At 39.8% G+C, this 25,983-nt stretch overlaps 1 protein-coding gene across 5 annotated transcripts in view; it reads left to right on the top strand.

The window, feature by feature from the left end:
- The window catches only part of PRUNE2 (prune homolog 2 with BCH domain), a 140,999-nt gene that overhangs the window by 17,039 nt on the left and 97,977 nt on the right, over positions 1-25,983 (top strand). For all 5 annotated transcript variants that reach the window (XM_078385089.1, XM_072992232.2, XM_078385091.1 and 2 more), the window contains exons 2-4: positions 21,126-21,230; positions 22,662-22,864; positions 24,033-24,196. In XM_078385089.1, the coding sequence (XP_078241215.1) occupies positions 21,126-21,230; positions 22,662-22,864; positions 24,033-24,196 (472 nt within the window). The remainder of the gene's footprint in view (positions 1-21,125; positions 21,231-22,661; positions 22,865-24,032; positions 24,197-25,983) is intronic.

The following is a 25,983-nucleotide window of genomic DNA, read 5'->3' as shown; positions in this document are numbered from 1 at the left end:
GTCAAAAGATAACAATGCAAATTTGGAATGTAGGATATAGAGATAGGATTCATGTTTTTATGATTCTTCTGGGACCATTTATTTATTAAGAGAGCTTGTTGTCTAAATGGAAAACATTACTTTTACCAGGGTTTCAAAGATCTATGAACTCCCATGATTTTAAATGCTGCAAAATGAGAATGTGAGGTCTTTCCTGAAGGAAAATGGAAACGGAAGTCTTCAGTTCATCTGATTTAGATTGAGATCTACAATATATGTGTGACAGTGAACTAAAAGGTGTAGTTGTTCATATAGCTAGAATAGCAGTACTGTATAGGCTGTGAAATTTTCATGACAGTTCAATGACAGTGGATTTCAGACTTTTGACATGAAAAGCAAATAGAACCCAGTTAATTGGGATGTTTTCCTTCATATCATTTGTTCTGAAAACCAGCAACAATAGTGTGTCTGAGGAACCAGGTGTTGGGAATTCAATTCTCCATTGTGCCTTCTGAGAATAGAGCCAGCCAGTGTGGCCTTGGGCGGGTTGCACACTCCCAGGGCATCTCCAGAAAGAAGGGAATGGTAAACCATTTCTGATTATTATTCACCTGGAAAACCATGGAAATGGTTGCCATAAGTTAGAATTGACTTGATGGCACATCATTATTATTACAGCACATTTTATTTTAGTTGCTTTTTTTTTTCATCAAGCGTATGGCCTCAAGGGCATCTTTCAAAGTTTGTTTCACTTGTGAGGGGAAAATTTCTCTTATATTTATTATGTTTTTTAATCGAAGGAGGCCCATATAATCTCCACGTTTGAAATTTGTCTTGGTTTCTCTGATCAGACTTGGAAAAACCATAGTGTTTGTTTAAACTCTTTTCTCTCTGAGAAGGCCATTTCAGCACCAGATCCTCCACTGATGACAGCCTCCATCTGTATGTCTGCAAATCTGTGTTTTCCCTGTTATACTTTCTAAATAGTGAGGATAAAACAAGTCAACAGTAGGTTATAGTTACCTCCTGAAAGTATAATAAAAATATGAAAGTACACAAATTGTTCCTAGCAACATGTACTGGTTAAATGGAAAAAACATACCATTAGCCTTTCTGCTCATACAGTCTGGCTTTTGACTTTAAAGGACAGCTCTGAATACATTCTGTACTGAGATTTTACAATGTATGTTATCGATCAACTCTACCGTAAGAGCTCTGAAGGGTTTTTAAAATGAAAATTATTGACCTAATGGGTTTAATGGCCCCAGAATAAACTGTAATAGCTGCTGTTGTGTGTTCTTCTTTGTGGCCTCTCTGAATGAACACAGTTGGGTTGTTCTGTGCCTGCACAGGACCTCTCAGAAGTTTCTAGAGCTTAAATACATGTGATTGGTGGGACGTTCCCCCATGGAGTGCATGCTCTGCCTGCCAGGAATCCCCTCAGTTCCTTTTCGCCACCACTTAGGTTATACCTGTTTCGGAGAGAGCTAGAGTGATTGACTGTTTACTGCGATTGGTAGTTACTTCTTCTGTTATTTCAATCACTTTTTTGTTGGACATTTCCCCTCTAAGTTGATTTGTTCTACCTTTGATTCAGTTTTTTCCTTTCCCCTGTTTTTGCTGATTCCCCCCCTTCCCACATCTTCCCTCCAATTTCCCTTGTCTTTTATGCTCCCCCAGCCTTTCAAGCAGTGCGTACTTTGTAATAACAAGATCCCGCTCACTGACAGCTACAACCGTTGCCTTTTCTGTCTTGGGAACAGCACCAAACACACTCTTGTCCCGAGTGTAAAAGGATCATGAAGCCTGCACTTAAGCTGTGACTTCAAAGCTGTGATTTTACCTTTGGGAGAAATCCCTCAATCCACCTTCAGTTGCCATGGACTCTGCACTGTCCCCAGATCATTGACCTGATCACCAAGAGCCTCCTAGACCGGTCCCTAGTCCAATGACTCCTTCTCCTCACCAAGCGGAGAAGTCGGTCTACCCCGAGACCAAAGTCGACATCGACACCGAGGACCTCAGCTTGATCAGCTGAACCATCTAAAAAGAAAAAAATATAAGACTACTTCAAAAAAGCCTAAGAAATCGTTGAAATCTACTCAGATTCAACCACCCCAATCGACACTTCCATCCCCAGTTTTGGAGGAAAGTTCTAGAGACACCTCAGGATTGATGTCAGACAGAGATGAACCACTTCTGCCTCTGGCCCGGGCTCCAGCTTCCACCAGTAGCTTGTCGCCAAGTATTGGCCTCTCTCTGACTGACATTCACTCCAGCCAGACCTTGGCCCATTCAAGCCCTGCATCATCAGGGCAGGCAATTCCGATTCAAATCTTGGGCTCAGACTCGTCTCATCACTCCCCTTGAGAACATTGGGCAAAGAGACAACATTTGTCACCAGTGCAGTATGACCCTACACACAGAGAAGATCTCAGAGATCGATACTACTACCAATATGATCCATATTTCCCCAAAGATTTACTGGAAAAAATTTACTACACTGAACCCAAGAGAGTCCGACATGCTTTGCTGTATCCACCTCGATACTCACGTTCTGTGTCTCCATCGCCACCTCGATACCGACAATTTCCCCACTCATTGCACTCAACATCGACTCACCAGATCCCGTTTGCTAACAAGCCGGCCCTCAAGCGCACTACTTCATCACTGGAACACCCACAGTTGAAGCGTTCCAAGCATTCTTCTAAACATCCTCCCTCTCAAAACACATATCTATAAGGCTCCTCCTCCTCCTCCACCGGATATGGAAAGGTACTCGACAACCCAACTACCCTCTGCTTTGCAACAGCCTTCTTCAACACAGTTCTCCACATCAAAATCTCGACATCAGTCTCCATGCTCTGAATCATCCATATTGACCCATGTTGCGGCCTCTGATATTTCTCCAGAATCGCCCTCCAATTTACCCAGCATCTGATGTAGTGGAAAATCATCTACCCTCACCTTTGGAAGATTTTACTTTGTACTCCCAGCTAGTGATCCCAGCTCGATCATATTCCACCCAGCAAACATTCTGATACCAGCTACTCCAGTACCACAGACAGTCCTTTGTCCAACAGCCATTTCAGCCATTCCACCAACCGTACCATAAATACAAGCCACAAATGCAGGATAGACCTTATTCTGGCCCATCAGCGTCTACCGCATCATCCTTTTGACCCCATCAACAGCAACCACGTCGACAACCCTTTCAACACCTACAGAAGAAGGGTAAGCAGTATTAATAAACCCCTTCTATCTTCCCCCACTATTTCTACTCCATTTCAAACGGGGTTATACCCTTTCCTCAGTGCATGGCATCGAATCACCAAGGACCAATGGGTCCTTTTGATTATCGAAAAGGGCTATTTCATTGAATATCAGCATACTCCACCTTTCACTGTAATTAAAACTACTCCCCATTCATTGACACTTCAAGAAGAAATTTCCCTTCTTCTCCAAAAACAAGCCATACTCTTCATCCCTTCCTCTGCCAGGCATGATGGTTTCTACTCTAGATACTTCACTGTACCAAAAAAGGATGGAGGACTCCATCCCATCCTCAACCTTAGAAACTTGAATAAATTCATTTGGCCTAAACGTTTCAGAATGCTGACACATGACACTATCATTCCTTTCCTTTCACAGGGAGTCTGGTTTGTTGTCATCAATCTCCAAGATGCGTATGTTCACATCTCTATCCATCTGAGTTACCACAAATTTCTTCAATTCTGATTTGATACCAGTTCTGTTCTCTTCCGTTCATACTCTCCATGGCACCGAGGACCTTCACCAAGTGTATGGCACCAGTTGCTCCCTACCTCTGCCTTCTGGGAATCACTGTATTCCCTTATATAGACGACTGGCTGATAGTCTCTGCTTCCTACCACAATTCTGTCAGAGCTACCCAAATTACCCACGACACTCGGTCTCAAGGTGAACCATGCCAAATCCCATCTCGAACCATCACAGGCAGCCACCTATATAGGGGCATACTTTGATTCTCTCTTAATCAAGCTCAAACAGGCTATACAACTGTTCCGACCTCATGCTTCCATATCAGCTCATCAAGCCCAACACTTCCTTGGGCTCATGGCTTCCACTACTGCCATTCTCCAACATGCCAGGTTAAAGATGAGATCTCTTCAGTCATGGTACCTCTCCCTATTTGACCCCATGACACATCACCCATCCAGATGCCTCAGGGTCACAAGCGAACTAGCCCAACAACTTACATGGTGGACATCTTGTCGGAGGACCCTTCTCCCCTCTCCAGCTCACAGTACAGGTTACCATGAATGCCAGCCTGTTTGGATGCGGTGCCCACTGTCGACATCACAGGATCCATGAACTCTGGACAAAACAAGAGCAGTCATTACATATCAACCACCTAGAGCTCTTAGCTATTATCAAAGCTTTCCATGCCTTCCTACCTATCATTGCAGGATGTACAGTCCAACTTGCTACGGACAATACGATAGCTCTTTATTATGTCAACAAGCAGGGTGGTACACATTCCCTTTCCTTACTATACCTAGCTGACAAGCTCTGGGAATGATGCTACCTTCACCACATCTTCCCAGTAGCAGTCCATATTGCTACAGAATACAGTTTACTTGCAGACCATCTCAGTCACCTTACCATGAGGACGCACAAGTGGTCTTTCTTTGCCATCGATGGGGGACTACTTCCGTCGATGTTTTTCTACCAAGACCAAGACCAAGTGCCAAGTATATTGTTCCCGCACTGGTATTTGTTTTTTAACTTCTTGTTCTTTTCCTGAAGTTATTAGTTGTTAGAGTTGAAAAAAAAGCTTTAAAATAGCAATATTCTTCCCTCTCTCCCACTCTTTTTCATGAACTCTCCGTCAATTGTTTTATGGCTGCTTTGGCTTTAATGAAACTTTATTTGAGTTGTCCTTATATAGCTTCATAGTCACACTCTTTCAATTAAAATTGCTCTGATTTGAAGCACAGCTATTTCAACATCTCCCTTACATTTTACATTTTAGTTTGCTACCCCTAGTTCTCTGGGTGTGTAATGAACTAAAAAGAATTTATTATACAGTATTGCTTTTATTTTTATAAATTCTTGTTAGCTGCCCAGAGTAGACTTTGGTCTAGACAGGCAGGGTATAAACTGAATGAATGAATGAATGAATGAATGAATGAATGAATGAATGAATGAATAAATAAATAAATAAATAAATAAATAAATAAATAAATAAATAAATAAATAAAATTCTCACCAAATGGGGGAACTGTCTGCTAGAGCAAGAACCAAAAAGTGAAGAGAAGAGAAAAGCATATGTTGTCCTGTTAGAAGAATTGTATCAGCCCTGGTTGAGGAAGCCTTGTAAAATGTTGATCACACTGCTAGCATCTGCCCATTGAGCTGAGAACCACTGTTCTAGATTGGTAGTGCTCATTGATTTTAAATGTGCTTTAATTAAACTGGCAGTTAGTTGTCCCATAATACAGTGTTTCCTTATCAATGTACTGAGCAAGCAGCACAGTGACAAGATAAGTTGCTCTGTCTTGTTCCATATGTTTGTGTTCCAAGTTTTCCATAGTTTTAATTGGTTCCCTGTAGAATAACATTTACAAACATATGGTATGGAAAATGCTGACTGCATTTGTTATCATATATTTTAATACATTGGTGGCACAGATCACTTAACTTTTAAATATGATTATGAATTTACTTCACGTAGGCTACACTGCACTTAAAAAATGACAACAGCCTGTGCAGTACGCTAAACTTTACAATATATATATATATTTGGTCCTTTTTGGCTACCATCACAAAAGCAATTTATCTAGCTCCTGGTTTTGGCAGATGAATGAAATGTAAAACATGATGACAAAGGATGGAGGAGTTTGTAATAATTACAAATGATCATATCTTTGGATCGCTAGGGTCTTCCATGATGGTTCATGGGTTTAACAAATTTCAGGATTACCAAAACTGCAAAGCTATTAATAAAAAAAAGGTGGGGTCATAGCAGAAATCGACTTAAAGTAGAACATGCGATTTCTGGACATAGTGTGGTTTAGCATGGATCTTTTCTTACATAGTATTTTGATAACTAGATAACTAGACCATTGCAATTAACCTTAAAATTTCCCTGCTCACAGTTTATTCTTCCATTTATAAAGTGTTGCTTGGTGTTTTTTTTTAGTAGGGATCTGCATGAACCTCAGTGGTGCTGCACATTCCATGCATGTTCCCTTCCCCTTCCCCTGGCTGACTCCCACACTCACCAGCTCTTCTCCTGTTCTTTGCCTAATCATCCAGACAAAGAAGCAGGGCAGGGATTCTTGCAGCAGTGCCTTTCAGCGGGTGGCTGCTGGAGGAGGCAAGCATGAGTTCCTGCTGCAACTGGGTGATCATGCAAAGAACAGGAGAAGAGCAGAGTGTACTGGCTGGTGAGTGGAGGAGCTGAGGAAAGGGAACACATAGCACCTGTGCTTCTGCATCCACGGAACAGCATGAACCTCTGAATTGAGGTGTGTGGCCTTCTCTATTCTGCAGATAAAAAGCAGACAAAGAGAATGGATACAAATTAGACATGGGGGCTTCGTATTCGCCTATGAATATGAAGCCCTCCTGCACAGATAGCTGGTCTGATTACCACCCACCCTCAGAACCTACCAGACCATTTACCATGTGGTGCCCACTGGGCGATTTATCACACAGCACACAGTGTGCATGGCTGGTGTCATCTCCTGCACCCCAGTCATGGCAAATAAAATAGTTTCCCTTCTTATTGTAGAAGCATTTCTTTGGATAGCAGAAGAATTAGAATTAAGGAAAAATAAATCCAAGTTACATAGTCCTGAGGAATCATCATCATCATCATCATCATCATCATCATCATCATCATCATCATCATCATCATCATCATGATGTCAATTTTACACTTCTTAAATCATTCATTTAACAGATACTTGGTTAAAACTTTTATCTGTTATAAATACCAGTCAATGTTTTTATAATTTGATTGACTGTGACTGGTGTTTCATCATCATCATCATCATCATCATCATCATCATGGACCAATGATCCAATAAACTACTGAAAGCAATCAAGCAAGCAAAAATAAGTTTATTGTGTGGCACACAGGCCATTGCAACATACATCCGATAAAACTATATAAAACGGTATAAACAATATAATATACTCCATTAAAATATAGTACAATAAAATACTAAAAGCCATTTAGAATCAGGTTGATTTCTATTACAGCACAAAATTTTGGCATCTAAGGAGAGGACAAAGACAGATGGAAAACATTAACCAATGCTAGCAGCAAGCACATATCATGGGGGGGGGGGAATAACCCCAAAGATGTTGTTACTTAAGTATTGACTTAATTGGTAGAGGCGGGGGATACAGATTTGATTTTTATCAATGTAGAGATAAAGCGTGCCATTCGGAAAGTGACAAATTTGTCTCTGTAGGAAAGTAGAATCTTGAGTTTTTCTTGTTCAGAATTATTAGAGTGTTTTTGTAAAATAGGGTTAAGGACTCTTCCGCAATTGGTGTCTAATAGTGGGCAATAGAGCACTACATGTGCCAAATTCTCCACTGATTTTTTTAATCACAAGAGCAAACTCTTGTGATACGGTATTTGTGTATAGCGGTTAGTGGTAACATATCAAAACATGCTCAAGTAAAAGCTTTTCTATAATCAGAAATCATTAGATCAGCGAAATAAGATGGAAGATTCAAAGGCAAGGATAGAATGTTCTTATATAAAGGGGCCGTTTTTAGGATGCCTAACAGACCTAACTCCATTTGAACCCAGTGGTCGGACAATCTCTGTTTCAGTAAATGTTTTGCAGCGGGTAGGCCAAGGTGTCTCACATACTCTTGTGAGAATCCAAGTTTAGCAACTAGTTGCAATGTAAAAAGTTTCCACAATCCAAAATTCATCGCATGCTATTACAAATTCTGACTGAGTGATGAACAGAATTTTCAGCCATTAATTAATTATTAACTTGTACCAGTTCTAGTCTAAGAAATGCTTGAAGGGGGGACTGCCAGGAGTAATCGAGCAAATTTATTTTGGATTACTTCTAGGGAGGTTAGGTTTCCAGTTCCCCATATTTCAGCACCATACAGGATCTGGGGAAGTAGCTTGAATTTATAAATTTCACGGATGGGTGGGACCAAATGCCCTCCTTTAGTTCTATAGAATCTAAGTATACCAAACATGGCTTTTTGAAATTTCTACTTTTCAAAGTCAATCTGGGCTGCCCAGGAACCAGACTGGTGGAACACCATGCCCAGATATTTATAGTTCTAATATTATCCCACCCATTGACCATTTATGAGCCTGAGGTCTTCTGTTGAAAACCATAATTCTGGTTTTCTCATAGATATTAAGGGAATTTTCCTTACAATAGTTACTAAACTGTTTCAATAATCTTCTAAGTCCTATTTGAGTATGAGATATTAACAGGGCATCATCTGCACAGAGTAGTATTGAAATAGCCTTTCCACCTACTCTTGTGGGAAAGAAATGTAGTCCCGTTAACCTATCCACAGTGTCATTGACATATAAATTAAAGAGCAGTGGAACCAGGATGCAACCTTGGCGGATACACTTAGATGTTTTAACTATATTGGATAGTTGGCAGGAAACACTGATTCTGACCTTTAGGGAGGAGTCAGTATGCAGATCTTTAATTCTTGCTAGCAATCTAGAATTTATTCTGAGGTTTGTAAGTTTTCCCCATAGTCATCCTCTTGGAATGGAACCAAAAGCAGCTTTGAGGTTAATGAAGGCTACATATATTTGTCTTGAGAGTACTATAGTATATTTGTTAATTAGATAGTTTAGCAAAAAATATGATCTGGCGTGGAGTGACCCTCCCTAAATCCGATCTGTTCGGAAGATAGAAGATTATTTTCTGTTACCCAGACTTCCAGTTTATGGAGAAGATGTCGTGCGTAACGTTTGCCTATAACATCAAGTAAATTTATGGGTATATAATTAGCTGGGTCCTTTTGCTCTCCTTTCTTAAAAATTGGCACAACAATTGAGGAGGTCCATTCCATCAGGATAGTACCCTCCATATCTATATAGGTAAAGAGAGTGGCTAAAATTGGGGCCCACCAGTCCTGAAAAGATTTAAGTAAATCAGGAGGGATGTAATTTTCCCCAGGGGCTTTATTGCTCTTGATTGATGAAATCAGTGATATTATTTCATTAGTTGTAACTGGTGGCCACATAGTTAAGTCACCAGAAAATGATACTAAAGGTAGAACAGTTTCACTAGTAGGGGCTGAATCATTAAAAAGTTCAAAATAATACTCTTCCCGGCATTCAGCAGGTACGTAAGAGTGAAAATCATGATGAAGCCTTCTGCTGAGGCCAGGAGTTGCCAGAATTTTGTCATATCTTTCTGAGACAAGGCCAGGATGAGTTCTCAACAGGAATCTTTAGCTGAGGCTTGTTTTTTTCTTTTTGAAGAGTTGTTTATACTTATTATGTAGGTAAAAAAAAGGATCTGGATGAACTCATAGATCGGTTTTGTTTATGCAACCTGAGGGCTCTGTTTAATTGATGCTTCATAGTTTCACATTCTTTATCAAACCATCAAACCAAGAAAACAACACCAAACTGAAGAAGAAAAACAGCCACACACAAATAAATTATTTCTGCCATACATCAAAGGGGTCATGGACCGAATGAAAAAATACAACCTACAAACAGTACTCATGCCCACCACAAAAATACAACAAATGTTACGGTCAGCAGAGGACAGAAGGGACCCCCTCACCACTGCAGGAGTATACCGAATACCTTGCAGTTGTGGCCAGGTATATATTGGAACCACAAAATGCAGTATCCACACCAGTATCAAAGAACATGAGAGACACTGCAGACTAAAACAACCGGAAAAACCGGCAGTAACTGAACATGCCCTAAAACAAGCTGGACATGAAATTCTATTTCAGAATACTGAAATACTGGACAACACCAGCAATCATTATGTTAGATTGCACAGGGAAGCCATTGAAATCCACAAACACCAGCAGAACTTCAACAAAAAAGAAGAAAGTTTAAAACTCAACAAAGCTTGGCTCCTAGCACTGAAAAATACAGCCTGCAAAAGGTCAACGAACTCTACCCAGCCACAAAGACTGGTGATCACGACACACAAAAGACCAGCTAACGAAACCCATCAATCACAGCGACAGATAATCTCTCCTCCTTATCACAATAATACAACTGCAACAAAAAAAAACACTGATCACCATAATCACCCATCTCCTGAAAAGGACAAAACCTGATCCCACAGCTATAAATACTCAACTCCCAAACAGACTGCACCAGAGCACAGAATGCTACTTCTGTCCTCTGAAGATGGCGGCCACAGAGACTGGCGAAACCTTAGGAAGAACAACCTTTAGAACACAGCCAAAGAGCCCGAAAAACCCACAACAACCAAAGGTATTATTAGTTGGGCACCTTCTAGATGGTATTTTTACGATCTTAGTTAGGAAGGGTCTCAGAGTATCAATTAGTTTGCCATATCCTGTCAAAGTAGAATTATTATTATGAGCTGTCCCAATTTCTCCTTTCTGTTGAAGTATATGGGTACTATACAGAATTTGTTGCATTTCTTTCTGCAGAGTAGGTGACCACTTCAGCCTAATATCCACTGACACCAGCACTTGATCCATCGGAAAAGGGTTGTCCACCCCCTTTTTAGTGGGGATTTGGGGATATACACATGAAATATAAGAGGCTGATGATCGCTTTCTGGCTGCATTCCTACTGTCAAATATAAAATACTATTTAATAAGGAAGGGGTGATGGCTGAGTAATCAATTAAACTAGCTCCATTTTTATTGAAATATGTGAACTCTCCTAATTCATCACCTTGAAAATTTCCATTTAATATAACCAAATTAAGAGTATCGAAAGCAGTTAAAATGGAGAATATTTTGAAAACAACTGAAACAAAGGCTGAATACAAGAAGCAACATTTTGAAAATAAACTAAACAGCTGGAAAAATAAACCACTACATGTACAGCACCTGAGAAATATTGATGGAAAGCATGATCACAATTCAGCATGGGCATAGCTAAAACTGGGGACCTTTAAAAAGGAAACCGGAGGCTTGATTTTTGCTGCACAAGAACAAGCACTCCAAACCAACTCGATGAAAGCTAAGATTCAAGGAATTAGTGCTAACAACAAATGTTGACTCTGCCAAGAAAAAGTTGAAACTGTGTCACAACTCATCTGTGAATGTCCAAAGACTGTGCAAACAGATTACAAAGTTAGACTTGATAGAGTGGCAAAATTAATGCACTGGTCATTATGCAAAATATATAACTTGCCAGCCTCCAAAAGCCCATGGGAACATCAGATAGAGAAAGTGTCAGAAAATGAGGAAGTCAAGATCTTGTGGGATTTCTGGATCCAAACTGAGAGACACCTTGAACACACCACACATAGAAGTAATAGAATGAAGAAATGTCTGGATCATTGACACTGCAATTCTGGGGAATGCCAGAGTTAAAAATGAAAAAAAAAATGAAAAAAAAATATACAGAGACTTAGCAATCGAAACATCTTGCTTGTGGATGAAATACACTTCAGTGGTACCCGTTGTCATTGGGACTTTGGGAACAATATCAAGAAATTTTACATAGTTGCAGATCTCAGAAATCACACATCAAAGCTACAAAAACAGCAATATTAGGAACAGCATACATACTGTGTCAATATTTAACAGATACTTAGGTTTTTTATTAAAACTTGATTCCGTTATATACTAATACCAGTCAATGTTTTCATAATTTTGATTGACTGTGCCTGGTGTTTTTGAATAATAATAAAAACTTTAAAGATTAATATCATCATCAGCCTTTACAGCCCTCGTGTTGTGTAAGAGAATTTCAATCATATACTTTTCAGTTTGAATATTAACTATTAGGACAGTGTTTTGTTCTTTGTTTTGTATTTAAAGGGGTAAATACTTGATGCATTTTTATTTGTGTATATCTCTGTATGTAGATCTATCTGCATATAACGCATTAGTTATATACCCTCTAAATGAGTGTAAATTGTAGATAAAGATGAATTACTGAAAAGATAAAGCACCCAGATTGAAACATTTGGCTTTAAAGCCGGAGTGGTACCATTGGTAAAAATAGGGAGCCTTTAGAGATCTGAAAACATAATATAAAAATAATGCTAAGGCAGCTGGCAGAAAACATTGAATGTAGTTGAAATATCCAATTAATTAGTTTAATTAAATGTTTAAACTTAACTTTTAAGCTAGTTTAATTTCTAGATTGGTTTAACTAGATTTTTAGTTGTTTTACCATTGCCACATCTTATGAGTTTCCATGGCTGAACAGTAATTTAAATTCAGTTCTCCTGAGTTCCAGTCCATTACTCTATCCATTACACTACACTGGCTCTCATGGATTTATTATATACTAGGAATGTTTTTGGGTAAGCCAGAGATACAAGTGTATGAGCTGCACTGGAAATGAAATGGAACCAGAATGGGAAAGTTAATATTGAAAAAGTGGCAGCGTGGATGGCCAGGTAACCCAATCAGACAAATATATGTCATTATCAAGTACCTTAAATCAAAATAAAGATTGCATTTCTCAAGAAAAAAATGCTCCACAAGATTAGTGCAGCTATTAAGAAGGTGCTATCTTGTGTCTTCCTTAGTAGTCAGCCTGACTTTGATAAGACACAGAGGTATTGTTAGCCACCTAGAGTGGTCCTGAGTTGACTAGATAGGCGGGATATAAATAAAATAAATAAAATAAATAAATAAATAAGCTTTTCTTTTTGACTTTTATCTGAAGTGGGCAGGTTGCTTTGGGAGGAGCTCATCTCACTAGTATCCTGGAGCCAAGCCTATTTTAATACAGTTCTGATTTTAATATTATTTATTCTTGGTCTTTTAACTCGGTGTGGGCATATGTGTGTATGTTTGTGGATATTTGATATGAAAGGTGGGCTGTGTTACTGATGAAATTTTCAAATGTTCTTGAGCAACTTAGAACTGTTGGTGTATGCTGGAGAAAGCTGAAGCAAAAGTCAGCAGAAGTTTTTTTTAAACAAATTGAGTTATGTCTTGATCTGAAATAACAGGATCAGTACTGATTATTTCAGCAGCATGTGCTGAAGCTTGTTCTATCTGATTTGCTTATTTAATTAGTTACTAACTGATCTTTTGTTATTCTTACCGCTATTATGTGTCATCCTGAGTTAATTCCTTAAAAAAGAAGAAAGTACTCAGAGAAACACACATGTTTCCTTATGACCTATAAATTATGATCTTCCATCTGATTAACAACTCATTTTTGGGACTCAAATGACACGAAGACTCTGCATCTAGAAGGAGGGCTTTCTCAAGTGGTGAAAATATGTAAAAAAAGATAGTTGTGCATGTCCTCAAGACTACTTTTGGAATACTGTACAATGAAAAGCTTCTTTTACATATCTAATTCCAAAGTTAGGCACAACACACCAGATTATGTTGGCTAGTGAAAAAATGACAACAACAACAACAAAATCAGGAAAGAACTGTGTCTTGGCCATTAATCTTTACTAACTTGGGAATTTCTGCAGGAGTTTTTATTAATCTGGGAATTTGTGAGGCCAGACAGATTACTACTATGCAGAATAAATTCCTTAGGAAGTTTCCTTCAACATGAAAAGAGAATTTCAAATTTTGACCTTGCAATAATTTTGATAGCTAATTGAATGTCTGCAGGCTAAATATGTGCACGTGCATCAGCAGAGCTGGGAAGAGAAGATAAACAGAAGTCATGTTACGACTGTTATTTTCTGAAAGAAAGGAATAATTTCGATAATACCAGAGGACACAGGAAAAGGTTCTTCTACTGACAGGCACACAAGGGAGAGAAACTATTTTCTTTGAATGTCTGAAAAAGACAGTTTATTTATCAGTGCTGAAAACGAAGGCTGGTACCTTGATAATGCTACTAATATTTGCAGACTGTTCTTTGCAGACAAGAGACAGGGAGAGAGAGAGAAATATAGAAAGTACTACATATCCTTATTTTGAACACTTGTGTTTTGAAAATTCAAAATTTAAATATTAGTATTAGATTTTAAATGCAAATAAAAAAGAGTAGGCATTTCTATTTGTTTTAAAGTACCGTAACACTGGGGGACATGTGTTCTTTTCTGTGTAATCAGATTTTTCTTGATTAAATGTGAAAATGACCTTCTAAAGTTCAAGTGCAATGAAAAGATGAGTTTAAACTTTTGTGCTTTTATCTTTTAGTCATCTACCATAATTTTATTTATTTAAAAAATTTATATACCGCCCACACTACCCAACGGTCTCTGGACGGCGCACAACAATTTAAATGCAGTAAAAAAGATAAAACAATTAAAATACAATTAAAATATAGTACTCTAAAAATTACCATCAGGACCCACCGTTGATATTATTTCAATTAAAAACCTTCTGGAACAGGAGGGTATTGACCTGGCACTGAAATGTCATGAATGTTGGTGCCAGACGAATCTCCCTTGGGATGGCGTTCCATCGTCTGGGGGCAGCTGCCGAAAAGGCCCTTTGTCTACAAGCCACCCCTCTTACCTCCTTGAGGGATGGCTCTTTCAAAAGGGCCCCCGGCTAGATCTTAACTGCCGGGTAGGGTCATATGGAAGGAGGTGGTCCTTCAGGTATCCAGGGTCCAAGCCGTTTAGGGCTTTATACGTCAAAACAAGCACTTTGAATTGGGCACAGGCAGCAAGTGGTAGCCAATATAATTTAAACAGAATCAGCTTGATGTGTACCCTAGCAGCCCCACCACTCACCAGCTGCAGAGCTCAATTCTGGACCAGTTGCAATCACCGAACTGTATTGAAAGGAAGCCCCACGTAGAGCGTATTGCAGTAATCTATACGGGATGTTACCAGTGCATGTGTAACTGTCATGAGACTCTGCTTGTCCTGGTAGGGCCATAGCTGGTATAATTTCCGCAGTTGAAGGAAGGTGCCCCTGGCCACCAAGTCCACTGGGCTTCCAGAGTTAGACTGGGGTCCAGGAGCACCCCCAGGCTGCAGACCCAGTCCCTTAGGGGGAGTGTAACCCCATTCAGGGCAGGGAAATGGCCCTCCAGCCTGTCCGGCTAAGCACCCACTAACAGTCTTATCTGGACTGAGTTTCAATTTATTAACCCTCATCCAGTCCATTATCAGGTCCAGACATGAGTTCAGCACAGAAACCGCCTCACCTGAATTGGTGGAAAACGAGAGGTAGAGCTGAGTGTCATCAGCATACTGCTGACTCCTCTGCCCTAACCTCCTGATGACCTCTCCTAGCAGTTCCATGTAGATGTTAAACAGCATAGGGGACAGTATCGAGCCCTGAGGAACTCCATTACATAAACGCCATGGGGCAGAGCAGCTGTCCCCCAGCACCACCCTCTGGATACAGTCAGCCAGGAAATAGCAAAACCACCGTAAAGCGGTGCCTCTGACTCCAAACCCAGCCAGTCTATCCAGAAGGACACCATGGTCAATGGTGTCAAAATCCGCTGAGAGGTCCAGGAGTATCAACAGGGTCACACTCCCCCTGTCTCTCTCCCAGCAAAGATCATCGTGCAGGGTGACCAAGGCAGTCTCCGTACCAAAGCTCAGCCTGAAACCTGATTGAAATGGATCCAGAAAACCAGTTTCATCCAGCAGCACCTGCAGTTGCCTAGCCACAACCTGCTCCAACACCTTGCCCAGATAAGGGAGGTTCGCCACTGGTTGGTAGTTAACCACTAGCTTTGGGTCCAGGTTAGGCTTTTTTAGGAGTGGCCAAATTACTGCCTCTCAAGGTGGTAGGGACCACTCCCTCTCTCAAAGAGGCATTCACGGCCTCCTGGACCCAGGTGCAAACCTCCCTGGCAGATCTTCTAATTAGCCAAGATGGGCAAGGGTTGAATATATCTGCTAATATCGTACTATGAAAAACACTGAACCCATGTTAGATTCATTTATGTATGCTTTATGTTTCTCTTTTCTTTTTAACTGATGAAGTACATGATTTTGTTGTTGTTGGAGGTTGAACAATAAAAGTGGCTTAGAGAATGATTCAAAGGTTATAGCCCTTATGTGAAAGTCACTGAAAATAATTTATCTTCCATACAGTCGTAACAATTTTTGATAGCTGTGGTTGGACTAATCACAGTGCCCATTCTAGATGAAGAGTACATTGCAATGGATGCAGGAGAATGGGCTGAGGCTGAACCCAGACAAGATGGAGGTACTGAGGGTGGGGGATTTGGGAAACTCCCTCTCTTTTGGGGGGGGTGACTCTGCCCGCCAAGGATGGGGTCCGCAGTTTGGGGATCCATCTGGACCCGGCGCTCACCATGGAATCACAGGTGGCGTCGGTGGTCCGCTCTGCCTTTTTTCACCTTAGGCGGATAGCCCAGCTGTGGCCCTACCTTGATGTGGGGGCGCTCACCACCTTGGTGCATGCGCTCGTAATCTCAAGATTAGACCACTGTAATGCGCTCTACGTGGGGCTTCCTTTGAGGCTGCTGCGGAAACTACAGGTGGTGCAGAATGCGGCGGCCAGATTACTCAGTGGAGTGAGAAAATTCCAACATATCTCGCCCACTCTGGCCGCATTGCATTGGCTGCCCATCCGATTCCGCATCGACTTCAAAGTGTTGACGCTTACATACAAAGCCCTAAACGGTCTAGGGCCTCGATATCTGGCGGAACGCCTACTCCCACCAAGTTCTACCCGTGTCATTCGAGCGAGCCAGGAGGTGAGGCTGAGGAGCCTAATGCCGAGGGAGGCCCGGAAGGAGAAGCCAAGAAATCGGGCCTTCTCGGCAGTGGCTCCTCGCCTCTGGAACAATCTACCTCCTGGGATTCGCGGGGCTCCCTCGCTGGGTATCTTTAAGAAGCAATTAAAGACATGGCTATTTTGGCAGGCCTTTCCTCCAGACAATCCCTGATTCTCCTTTTCTTTTCCTCTCTATTTGGTTTCTATCTTTCTAAGTTTTTATTATTTGCTGTTTTATATATGTATATTTTAATTATTTGATGAATGTTAGCTGCCTAGAGTGGCCCTGAATTGGCTATATAGGCGGGATATAAATAAATAAATAAATAAATAAATAAATAAATAAATAAATAAATAAATAAATAAATAAATAAATAAATAAATAAATAAATAAATAAATTGTCAAAGAGCCTTACACTGACACTCTGGGTGGAACTCTGCCAAAGGACTTTAGTTAGCCTCATTGTGGAAATTTTAAGAAAAGACGTGGCTCTCATACAAATGTGTAGATGGCCATTTGGCTTGCTACTGTGTTTGTAATATGCATAGATATGTAATAAGAAATTATAGAAATTGGAACACATTGGTCTTCTACATCTTTAAGCTCTATAGAAGGTGCCAGACATGCTAATTAGGTATGTACCAGTGACTGAACTGGTAATTTTTGTTTATCCAAGTTCCTGTAATATTTTATGCTGGTAAATCAGCAAGACAATCCTGCCCTTGATCTTGGAGAATTCTGGCACTGAAGCCTCTGAGATATTCAAAGTTCTGTCAGGCTTATGCTGGTAGGGTGGAACTGAGGAAGAACCTACATATATGTTCTTTTCTGTACTCTGTAATTTTTTTGTTTCTGTTTTCTTGATTTGTTGTGAATATGTGCACTCTCTCCCATTCAAATAACCATACATTTAACTATACCAGCTCTAGAATTGATTCAGATCAGGAGCTGCTTTGAAAAACAGAACAGGGTGTCAGGAGAGCTATGGATACTTTGGACTCACCACTTCTCCCAGCATGCCCACTACCACACTCCTGACACACCTTTTCCTGTCCATTTGCTGCTGAAGATATATAGGCAGAGAGAAGCTAGCCACAGGTGTTTCAGCAGCAGCTAGGAAATTTCCTGAGGACTGGCTTTTCCCTGTAAAGAGGAAAGTTGGGCTATTATATTTGGCAGATCACTTGAGTACTTAAGCATCTTGATTCCCATGTAATTATTTAAATACTGATTTCAAAGAGTTCTGGAGATTCATCATTAGCCTCTGACTTGTGAACTCTTAATGAGTAGTAAGAGGCATGCATGAAACTGGGGAGTAAAACGGAATGGGTAGATGAACAGTTTCTTTCCATCTCATCGACAGTCATTTCCCCCCTCCCCAAATATTCTGGGACAGTTATGCTTCCTTTCTCTAGGCTGATCACAGCTAGTTCCTTCAACAGCATTTCATATGTCTTGCACCATTAATCAGTCCACTTAATGTTTTCTTCTGAATCTTTTCAGTTTGCTTAAGGGTATTGTCTGCTCTGTCCTATTGCAGTGATTTACATTTTGGGTTGTCCATATATTCTTCCACTTCTTGGCACTGTGGGGTTAGGTTATTTAAAAGAAGAACTGATCTTAACTGAAAAGAAAGTTGTGGATCTTTTATAACTTTGCTGCAATATGGAAATGTGTGAGTAAATGTATCTAAGGGAATCAATATTGTTGTAGGACATTGATATATCTGAAGTTACGCTAGCTCAGAAGTAGCATCTTTCCCCCAATGCAACTTAAAAGAAGTTAGTGAGGTGTCTACTGCTGAATAAATCTATGTGTTCAAAATGAATTTCAAGTACAGTGAGTTAAAGTGTGATCAGATGGACATTTGTCCTGATGTTTGGTCTGCTGCAGGGACAGATTAGTTTGCTCCTTTTGCTGACAATCATACAACACATTTACTAGAGTGAACCAGAGCATTCCTTCTGCATTTTTCTGGGTCCCTGTTATGGCTACTGTTATTGTTTTTTCTTTCTTTTCTTTTTGGTGCAGGTAGAATCGCTCTGTTTTGGTTCATTTCCAGCACGTGTGCCACTGAGGCTGTAGCTTTAATTGCTTCTTCTTCTTCCATTTCCCAATATTCTTAAATGGCTTAGGAAGACAGTTTAGCAGACTAACAATATTTGGAAATTAAATCCTTCCTCTGCTTCTCCTTGGAGGGGCTGAGAAGGAAACAAAAGTATTTTTAAAGTCTATTAAGGCAGGACTGATGTGCTACAATTTAGAATAAATGTAAAAAATGTTTAAAAGTTCCTCCCAGAAAAGAAGGATTTGTTGGTTTTGTTATTTTCTTAAGGGAAGTGGGCCAAGTAGAGTTGCTTGAGGTGTGTATTCCAGGCGGATGCAAGGATTGTCCCAAATGGCACACCAGGCCTCTAAACAACCTTATTTATCCTGATCCAGCCCACTCCAACTGATCTGTGTAGTCAAGCTCTTAAGTTAAAATGGGTGGGGGGGCTTCAATATTCAAGTATGGAAAGTTTAGGAAGAAGACAGGATGATGAATATAGAAAAGCATTATGAGAAGATATTATAAGAAAGTTTGTATGTATTTAATTATTACTTAATTATTACTAAGTATAGGATCTCCAATCAGTGTTGCAATGTTTAGTACTTATTGTCCAGTGTTTGGCCAGTCATGCCTTTTTTTCAGGGTATGCCATTCCATTTCCTCTCCTGGATTTCTATCCATTCAAAATGTGCTCCGTGGTTATGATGTGTGCTTAGCTTCCATTGGTTTGAATGTGTTCCCACCCCACCCGACCCAGGCTTTCTCTTTACTTTGCTGATGCCAACTTTGTTTCTCAGTAGTCCTGTTATGGCTACATGTCTGTCAGCTTATAAGGCAGCATCAGAGTTCATTATTAGCATCTACAAACAACAATGCTGCAGCAAGCATTCCTGTTCGGAGCACTAGCCACAAGCATTGCCCCTCCCGGGATACACAAATTCATGTTCCTGCCCACTAGTTTTCCATGCTTACTGAACAGAGAGTATTTTGTGTCCATTGACCACACTCTGTGTTTTCTGAGTCTACTCCCAGGATGTTCCCCCTAAAAATTTTGTTTTATTTTGTTTCCTGCAAATCTTGGGTGCTCCCTAGACTGCTATTACTTCCCTCTTGTGGAACTGTTTTGGCTGCACAAGGATGAATACCCAGGGAACTAAGTTGACTATTAGTAATTTACTTCAAAATGATATGATATTTTAAAATCTCTGATCAGAATATGTTATATTATGAAGGGTTTATTTTCCTCATTAAATAATTTTCTAAGTGAAAATGACATGACAAGCCTCCAGCTCAGCCACCTCTCTTTTCACTCTTTTCATGCTTTAGAGGAGATCAAACTCTACTTGATAAGAACAAGCCAGGATGAAATCATAGTTTTTGACCCTCGTTTTTTTCAGTTACTAGAGTTTAAACAAACCATAGGTAATGTATTCTCGAAGGCTTTCATGGCTGGGATCTGATGGTTGTTGCAGGTTTTTCGGGCTGTTTGGCCGTGTTATGGAGGTTTTTCTTCCTAACGTTCTGCCAGTCTTTGTAGCCGGCATTTTCAGAGGACAGAACTCAGTCTGTGTTCTGGTGTAGTGTGTGGGAAAGTTGAGTGTTTGTAGCTGAGGGATCAGCCTTTTGTCCTTTTCAAGAGATTGGGTGATTATGGTGATCAGGGTGTTTTTTGTTATGGATGTATTGGTGTGATAACGGGGGAGATGATCTGTCAGTGTGATTGATGGATGTTGTTAGCTAGTCTTTCATATGCAGTGATCACCGGTCCTTGTGGGTGGGTAGATTCACACAGTAGACCAGAACACAGACAGAGTTCTAACTCCTGTCCTCTGAAGATGCCAGCCACAGAGACTGGTGGAACGTTAGGAAGAAAAACCTCCAGAAAAGGGCCAAATAGCCCGAAAAACCTACAACAACCAAACCATAGTTACCTCAGCTCAGGTATAAGGGGAAGCAATGTTTTCTTTAAAACCAGGAACAGAAGCATCCAGTGTCTTCTTTCAGTGTCTTTTCCAGTCCTGAAAATGAGAACTGAAGAAGAATTTGTATATGATCCCGGGGCTTGGTGTATTTTGTTCCTGTGCTGGAAATGGTGCCTTCCGTTTATACCCAAAGTGGAATTTTCTTTGCTGTTTTAGTTCTAATTTCATAAATACTAAATGACATAGGTGTTTAGGTTGTCTTGGAAGAGATTAATTAATTTTTGCCAGATGTTTAGCTCTTCTAAAGCTATGTTTGCATCTTTGACTATTTAAAAATGATTTTCTGTTTCAGAGTCAAAATAAACACTTGGATAAAGTACACGTAGTCCTTGGAAAGGCATCCTGTGATTTGGATTCTCTTATTTCTGCTTTAACATATGCTTACTATCTTGAAAAGGTAAATATTTTATACTATTATAATTCTATTGTAGCATATTTATGGTGTCATAAGAAAATAACAATGAAAGAGAAGTTCTGATTTTTTGGCTAGGAATTCATTTTGGATCCTTGCTTCAATTCCTACATTTTATTGTGTAACAGCAACTGTAGCACAGACGCTGCAGTTATGTAATTTGCCTTAGGTCTCGGAATGTAACCTTTGTCTTCATTTTATGTACATTTTCCTTTATTTTAAAGCAAGCAAAGCAAAAGCAAAGCGTGCTGCTTATATACGGCCTATTTTTATTTAGAAATACAATGTGTTGTTTCCATCTTTCGCTTTGCTCACAGTTTATATGATTCTATATAAATTTACTCAAAAGTAAGTCTCAGGGGTCAGAATATTATTATTTATTAGATAAGTGCAATGGCATAAATTGCAGTGCTGGACTGGTACTAATTAAAAAAAAAATCTTCTTTTGCATCCCTCATCCCATATAAGTCACATATTTTAATATGTGATGAGGTATACAAATGACAACTCATTAACTAGTGGCAATGTGCTGCTGTAGTTTGTGCTAATTACACTTATGGTGATGAGACAAGCCAGAACGATTCTGGCCATTGTTTTTAGTAAAGTTGCTTTCTAGGTTTCTATATATACATTTGGAGCTGGGCACAGTAATCGTGTCTAACTTGGGGAAAAGATTCTGTGATGGAGCTATGACACATGTTGTACTCTGTCATTTATCTATAGCCAGGTTGGGATGTGTAATGTGTCTTTTTCCTGTTCCCCTCCTGCAGGCTTCAGTGGAAAGGAATCTACTCTATTTCAGGGTTAGCTTAGTTGTAGTGTTATACCCTTTGGAAAGACTCCAATACCTCTGAATTTTCTCTAAACCATGGTATCTGCAGCAGCTAAGGGGGTTTTGTTGTTGTTTTATTTAAATAGGCTTATGGCATTATGAACTGTAATGGTGTGAATTTTCCCTGACAATGTGCTCCCACACCATTGGTACACAGCATCTATGTTGACTCTTAGGACCCTTGAGCTAGTCTTTGGTCACCAATAGAACTGCGCACATAAAAATGTTTTAAAGCATTTTTATATGATTTGCTATCTTTCCCTTTGGTTTATGTATTATGTCTCTTCTAATGCACGTCTTGTTGTAGCAAAATAAGTTTTCCTACATCATATCAGCATGGTGTTTTTCTTGCTTCTTCATAGCCATGTTTCCAAACATGTACACATATATCAAAATAAAAACATGCATTGGACCCACACAGGATAATGTACATGTGTATCCATTACCTCACACCCATGTTGGGAAAGTGTCATGTATCAAGAAAGAACTCACGGAAGTGCAAACATTTTCAGTGCTTGTTACTGAGGGGAAAGGGTCCACACTGCTGGAGTGCTTTCTAATTCCCAGGAAATCTCTTGCTGTAGGTCAGTCCACCTGACAATCTGTGTTTGCCTGTACTAAATATACCAAGAAGAGAATTCTGCTACCACACCGAAAGTAGGGTTATTTTGGAAGAGCTGAATGTTCCAGAATCTCTTTATGTCTTCCTTGATGAAATTGATTTAAATCAGCTGAACAGTGAAGGGAAATTGTCTCTCACACTTCTGAACAGCAATACGCTGACAAGGTATCCTTTTCTGTATTTGATTATTAGTCAGCCTAGCTTAAAATATGTAAGACAGAGTTGTTGTTAGCTGCCTTTAAAATTTTTTGTTCTTTTGTCCAAGACTGATGCACTTGATGCTTAGTCGAATGTGACTTATGTACTACACTAAGGGTTTCAACCGTTATATTAGATAGCAGAATTGTTAAACATAAAACTGCAACATAAAATAAAGATACATAAAGTTAAGGGATAGTACTCTTATCCTTACTGCATGTATTTGTGCAGTTCATGTTTACAGAGCTGGAGTTAATTCACATTTCATTCTCTATCTTACTATCTGAGTGCTGAGCTTAAAGAAAATGTAAACATACAAATGAGAAGCAGGGCTACATAGTACTGTATAATTTAGCTGTGCCCCATGTTAATCTGTGTGTACCATATAAATGTCTGCAAAGAGCAGGTCTTTGCATATACATCTGTACATGCAGAATCTTCCATGCAAGCTGAAACCTTGATATCACATGTTACCAGCCTCCATGGATACCTCCCCATACAATGCTGCAAATGCAGAGACTTCGTTGATGATCCATAGGGTCCTTTCCAGCTCTGCAGATCTATGATTACTGTAGAACTGCTGGATAGCTCTGTGCTTTAGGCAGAGCCAGGGGTTGGGAGTTTGATTCCCCACTGTGCCTCCTTGAGAGGGGCTGGACTTGATGATCCATAGGGTCCTTTCCAGTTCTAAGATGATATTATCTCTGAAGAAGATCATGCTGTATATGTAGACATCAGGCCTAGGGGCTACTTTGCATGTGTGGAATTGTAAGTAGAGTTACTTCATGAGATTTCACTCCTGAATTGTATGTTTGCTTTTATCTTGAACTGAACAACAAAATAGAGGATCTTTGCATGGACATGTACCAAATGGTTTATGAAACCCCATGTTCTTTAATACCCTTCTAAACTTCCCTTGCTTAGGTGGTGACAGAATTAAAGTTAGGATCAAGGAAACCATATTGGGCAAACTGTCAGACAGTGTTCTTCTGCAGAAATGGAGTGGAGGAAGGAGATTGATTACTGATTTCACTCAAAATAATACTGCTTTTGGATGCATGCAGTATTGCATTAGAGAGGTTAGATCAAATAAATTATGGAGATAAAGCAACCTTTCAAAACTTCTGCTTTACAGTGAAGAAAAAAGTTTGGAATCAGCTGTTGTCAGAGTCATTAACCCTGAAGAGCGATGTGGTAGCAGCTCAGAGTTATTAGAATCTACTTCGTCTCTAGTTGCAAAAGAGCTTCTCCAAAAGACACCAGAGTTAATCACTCCACAACTGGCTCATCTCCTCAGAGGTGAGAGATTGCTCTTTCTCTTAAATACTGAAAGGTTTAATGGAGTGTTTCTGAAGCCACTCATGTGGGAAGAGACTACAATCTATTCTTTGGTTAACAGTCCCTTTAAAGACCATGAGATGGTACATGTAAGAAGCAGGGTGCAAAGAGTTTGTTAAAGAGTAACATTATGTGGAATATTAAGAATGTGCATTTAAAAGTAGACATAACTGAAATGTTTACTGTATCATTAGACAGGAATGTTAGGAGCAGATGTCTGCAAGTGAGTTGGATAGGTTATAGCCACATTTGTGAAACATTTGGCCTTTGTAAAATAATGCTGTAGAAAACAGTGGGCAAAATCCTGTTTTATACCTTTGTGCCTGGCATAACCAGAAAGCTTTTAATTAATGTAAATTAAATGTTTGCAGCACCTCATCCAGGTTATGCCAGGCACACAATTGCACAATGTTTTGTCAGATAAATGTGAGGCTCGTGGAGCAGTGAAGCAGAAGGGAAATTGTTCAAGTTCCCCCCTTTTCCTCCAGCTCCCATAGGCTCCCCATTATATGGTCACATATATGACCAATCGCTAATGTGATTTCTCTTCTGCTCTACATGTAGGCAACAGTACTTTAACTTTGCCCTCCATTCTGCTTGTATTAGCTCCAATGCATCAAGGTGATGTTTATGCTTTCTATTCCCACAGTCCTATCATGATCTGAGCAGGAAAAATAGTTAGGGTCCATCTAACCCAGTATTCTTCAACTAATGATAATGATTTATCAGATATCTCATGAAATTTCACAGAGCTCAATGGAGAAGGCACAGACCCCTAGGTACTTTGTCTCTAACTTTCAATAAGCAATCTTATCTGTGCATATATATTTGACTGGAAATTTGCTGTAGAAAACACATATATACCATGTTTCATGGAAGCTTAGTGGGAAGCATGAACACAGAAGAAATGGCATTTCACATCCTATACTTTTAAGCCTGTTCTAACAGTAATGTGTGTTATCAATGTGACAACATGCTAGCTATTTCAGAGAAAGGGTTTGTACCACTCACTATATAAAAGTTTTCATCCCCTGGATTAGAGGGGCTGGATATTGTTTCCCATTCCTCTTTGTCGGTTTGAATGCGTGGAGGCCAGAATATAAAAACCCTTCAGGGTGCCCAGATCTTGGTAGTCCCTCTACTATGGGGGGGGGGAGAGACCAGTCATCCATAAGGGGCTATGCCTCAATAGGGACTATGGCCAGCTAGATCCAGGGCAGGGGGAGGCTCCCCAGTATGTGAAGGCTTTTGTGTGTTTCCAGTTGCTATACTGTAAACATGCTGCACCCATGCCAGTCTAAGACACCAGTGGCTTTTTGTTTTACTTTACTTTATTTGGACTTATACCCCGCCCCTCTAGACAAAGTCCTTTTAATCAAAAGGAACATAAGCTCATTGGGGTTCAGGATTGACCAAAAGTTATTATAGCAATATGAGGGTTAAAGCATGTTACTGTACATAAAATAGTACTTTTATTGATACTTGAGAGTGAGCAGTGAATTGGACAATGAAAAAAATGATTACAAATTCAGTAACAGTGGCTAAATCAGTAATAGCAAAGAACTGGAAAGTTAAGTGTGATCTCTAAATTAATGGTGTCAAGAAATGTGGAATATGGCTATCAATTACAATGTGTGATATTAAAGTATTTTAGGAAGGGGAACAGAGCTTTGTAAGGGGAAGGAAAACAGAGTATCTCTAATGGTCCCAGTGGGTTGGGGGGCAGATTGAGTCGTATGTTTAATAAC

Source organism: Pogona vitticeps, chromosome 2 (assembly GCF_051106095.1).
Source record: "Pogona vitticeps strain Pit_001003342236 chromosome 2, PviZW2.1, whole genome shotgun sequence".
Lineage (NCBI taxonomy): Eukaryota > Metazoa > Chordata > Lepidosauria > Squamata > Agamidae > Pogona > Pogona vitticeps.
This window is presented reverse-complemented; position numbering and strand designations above follow the sequence as displayed.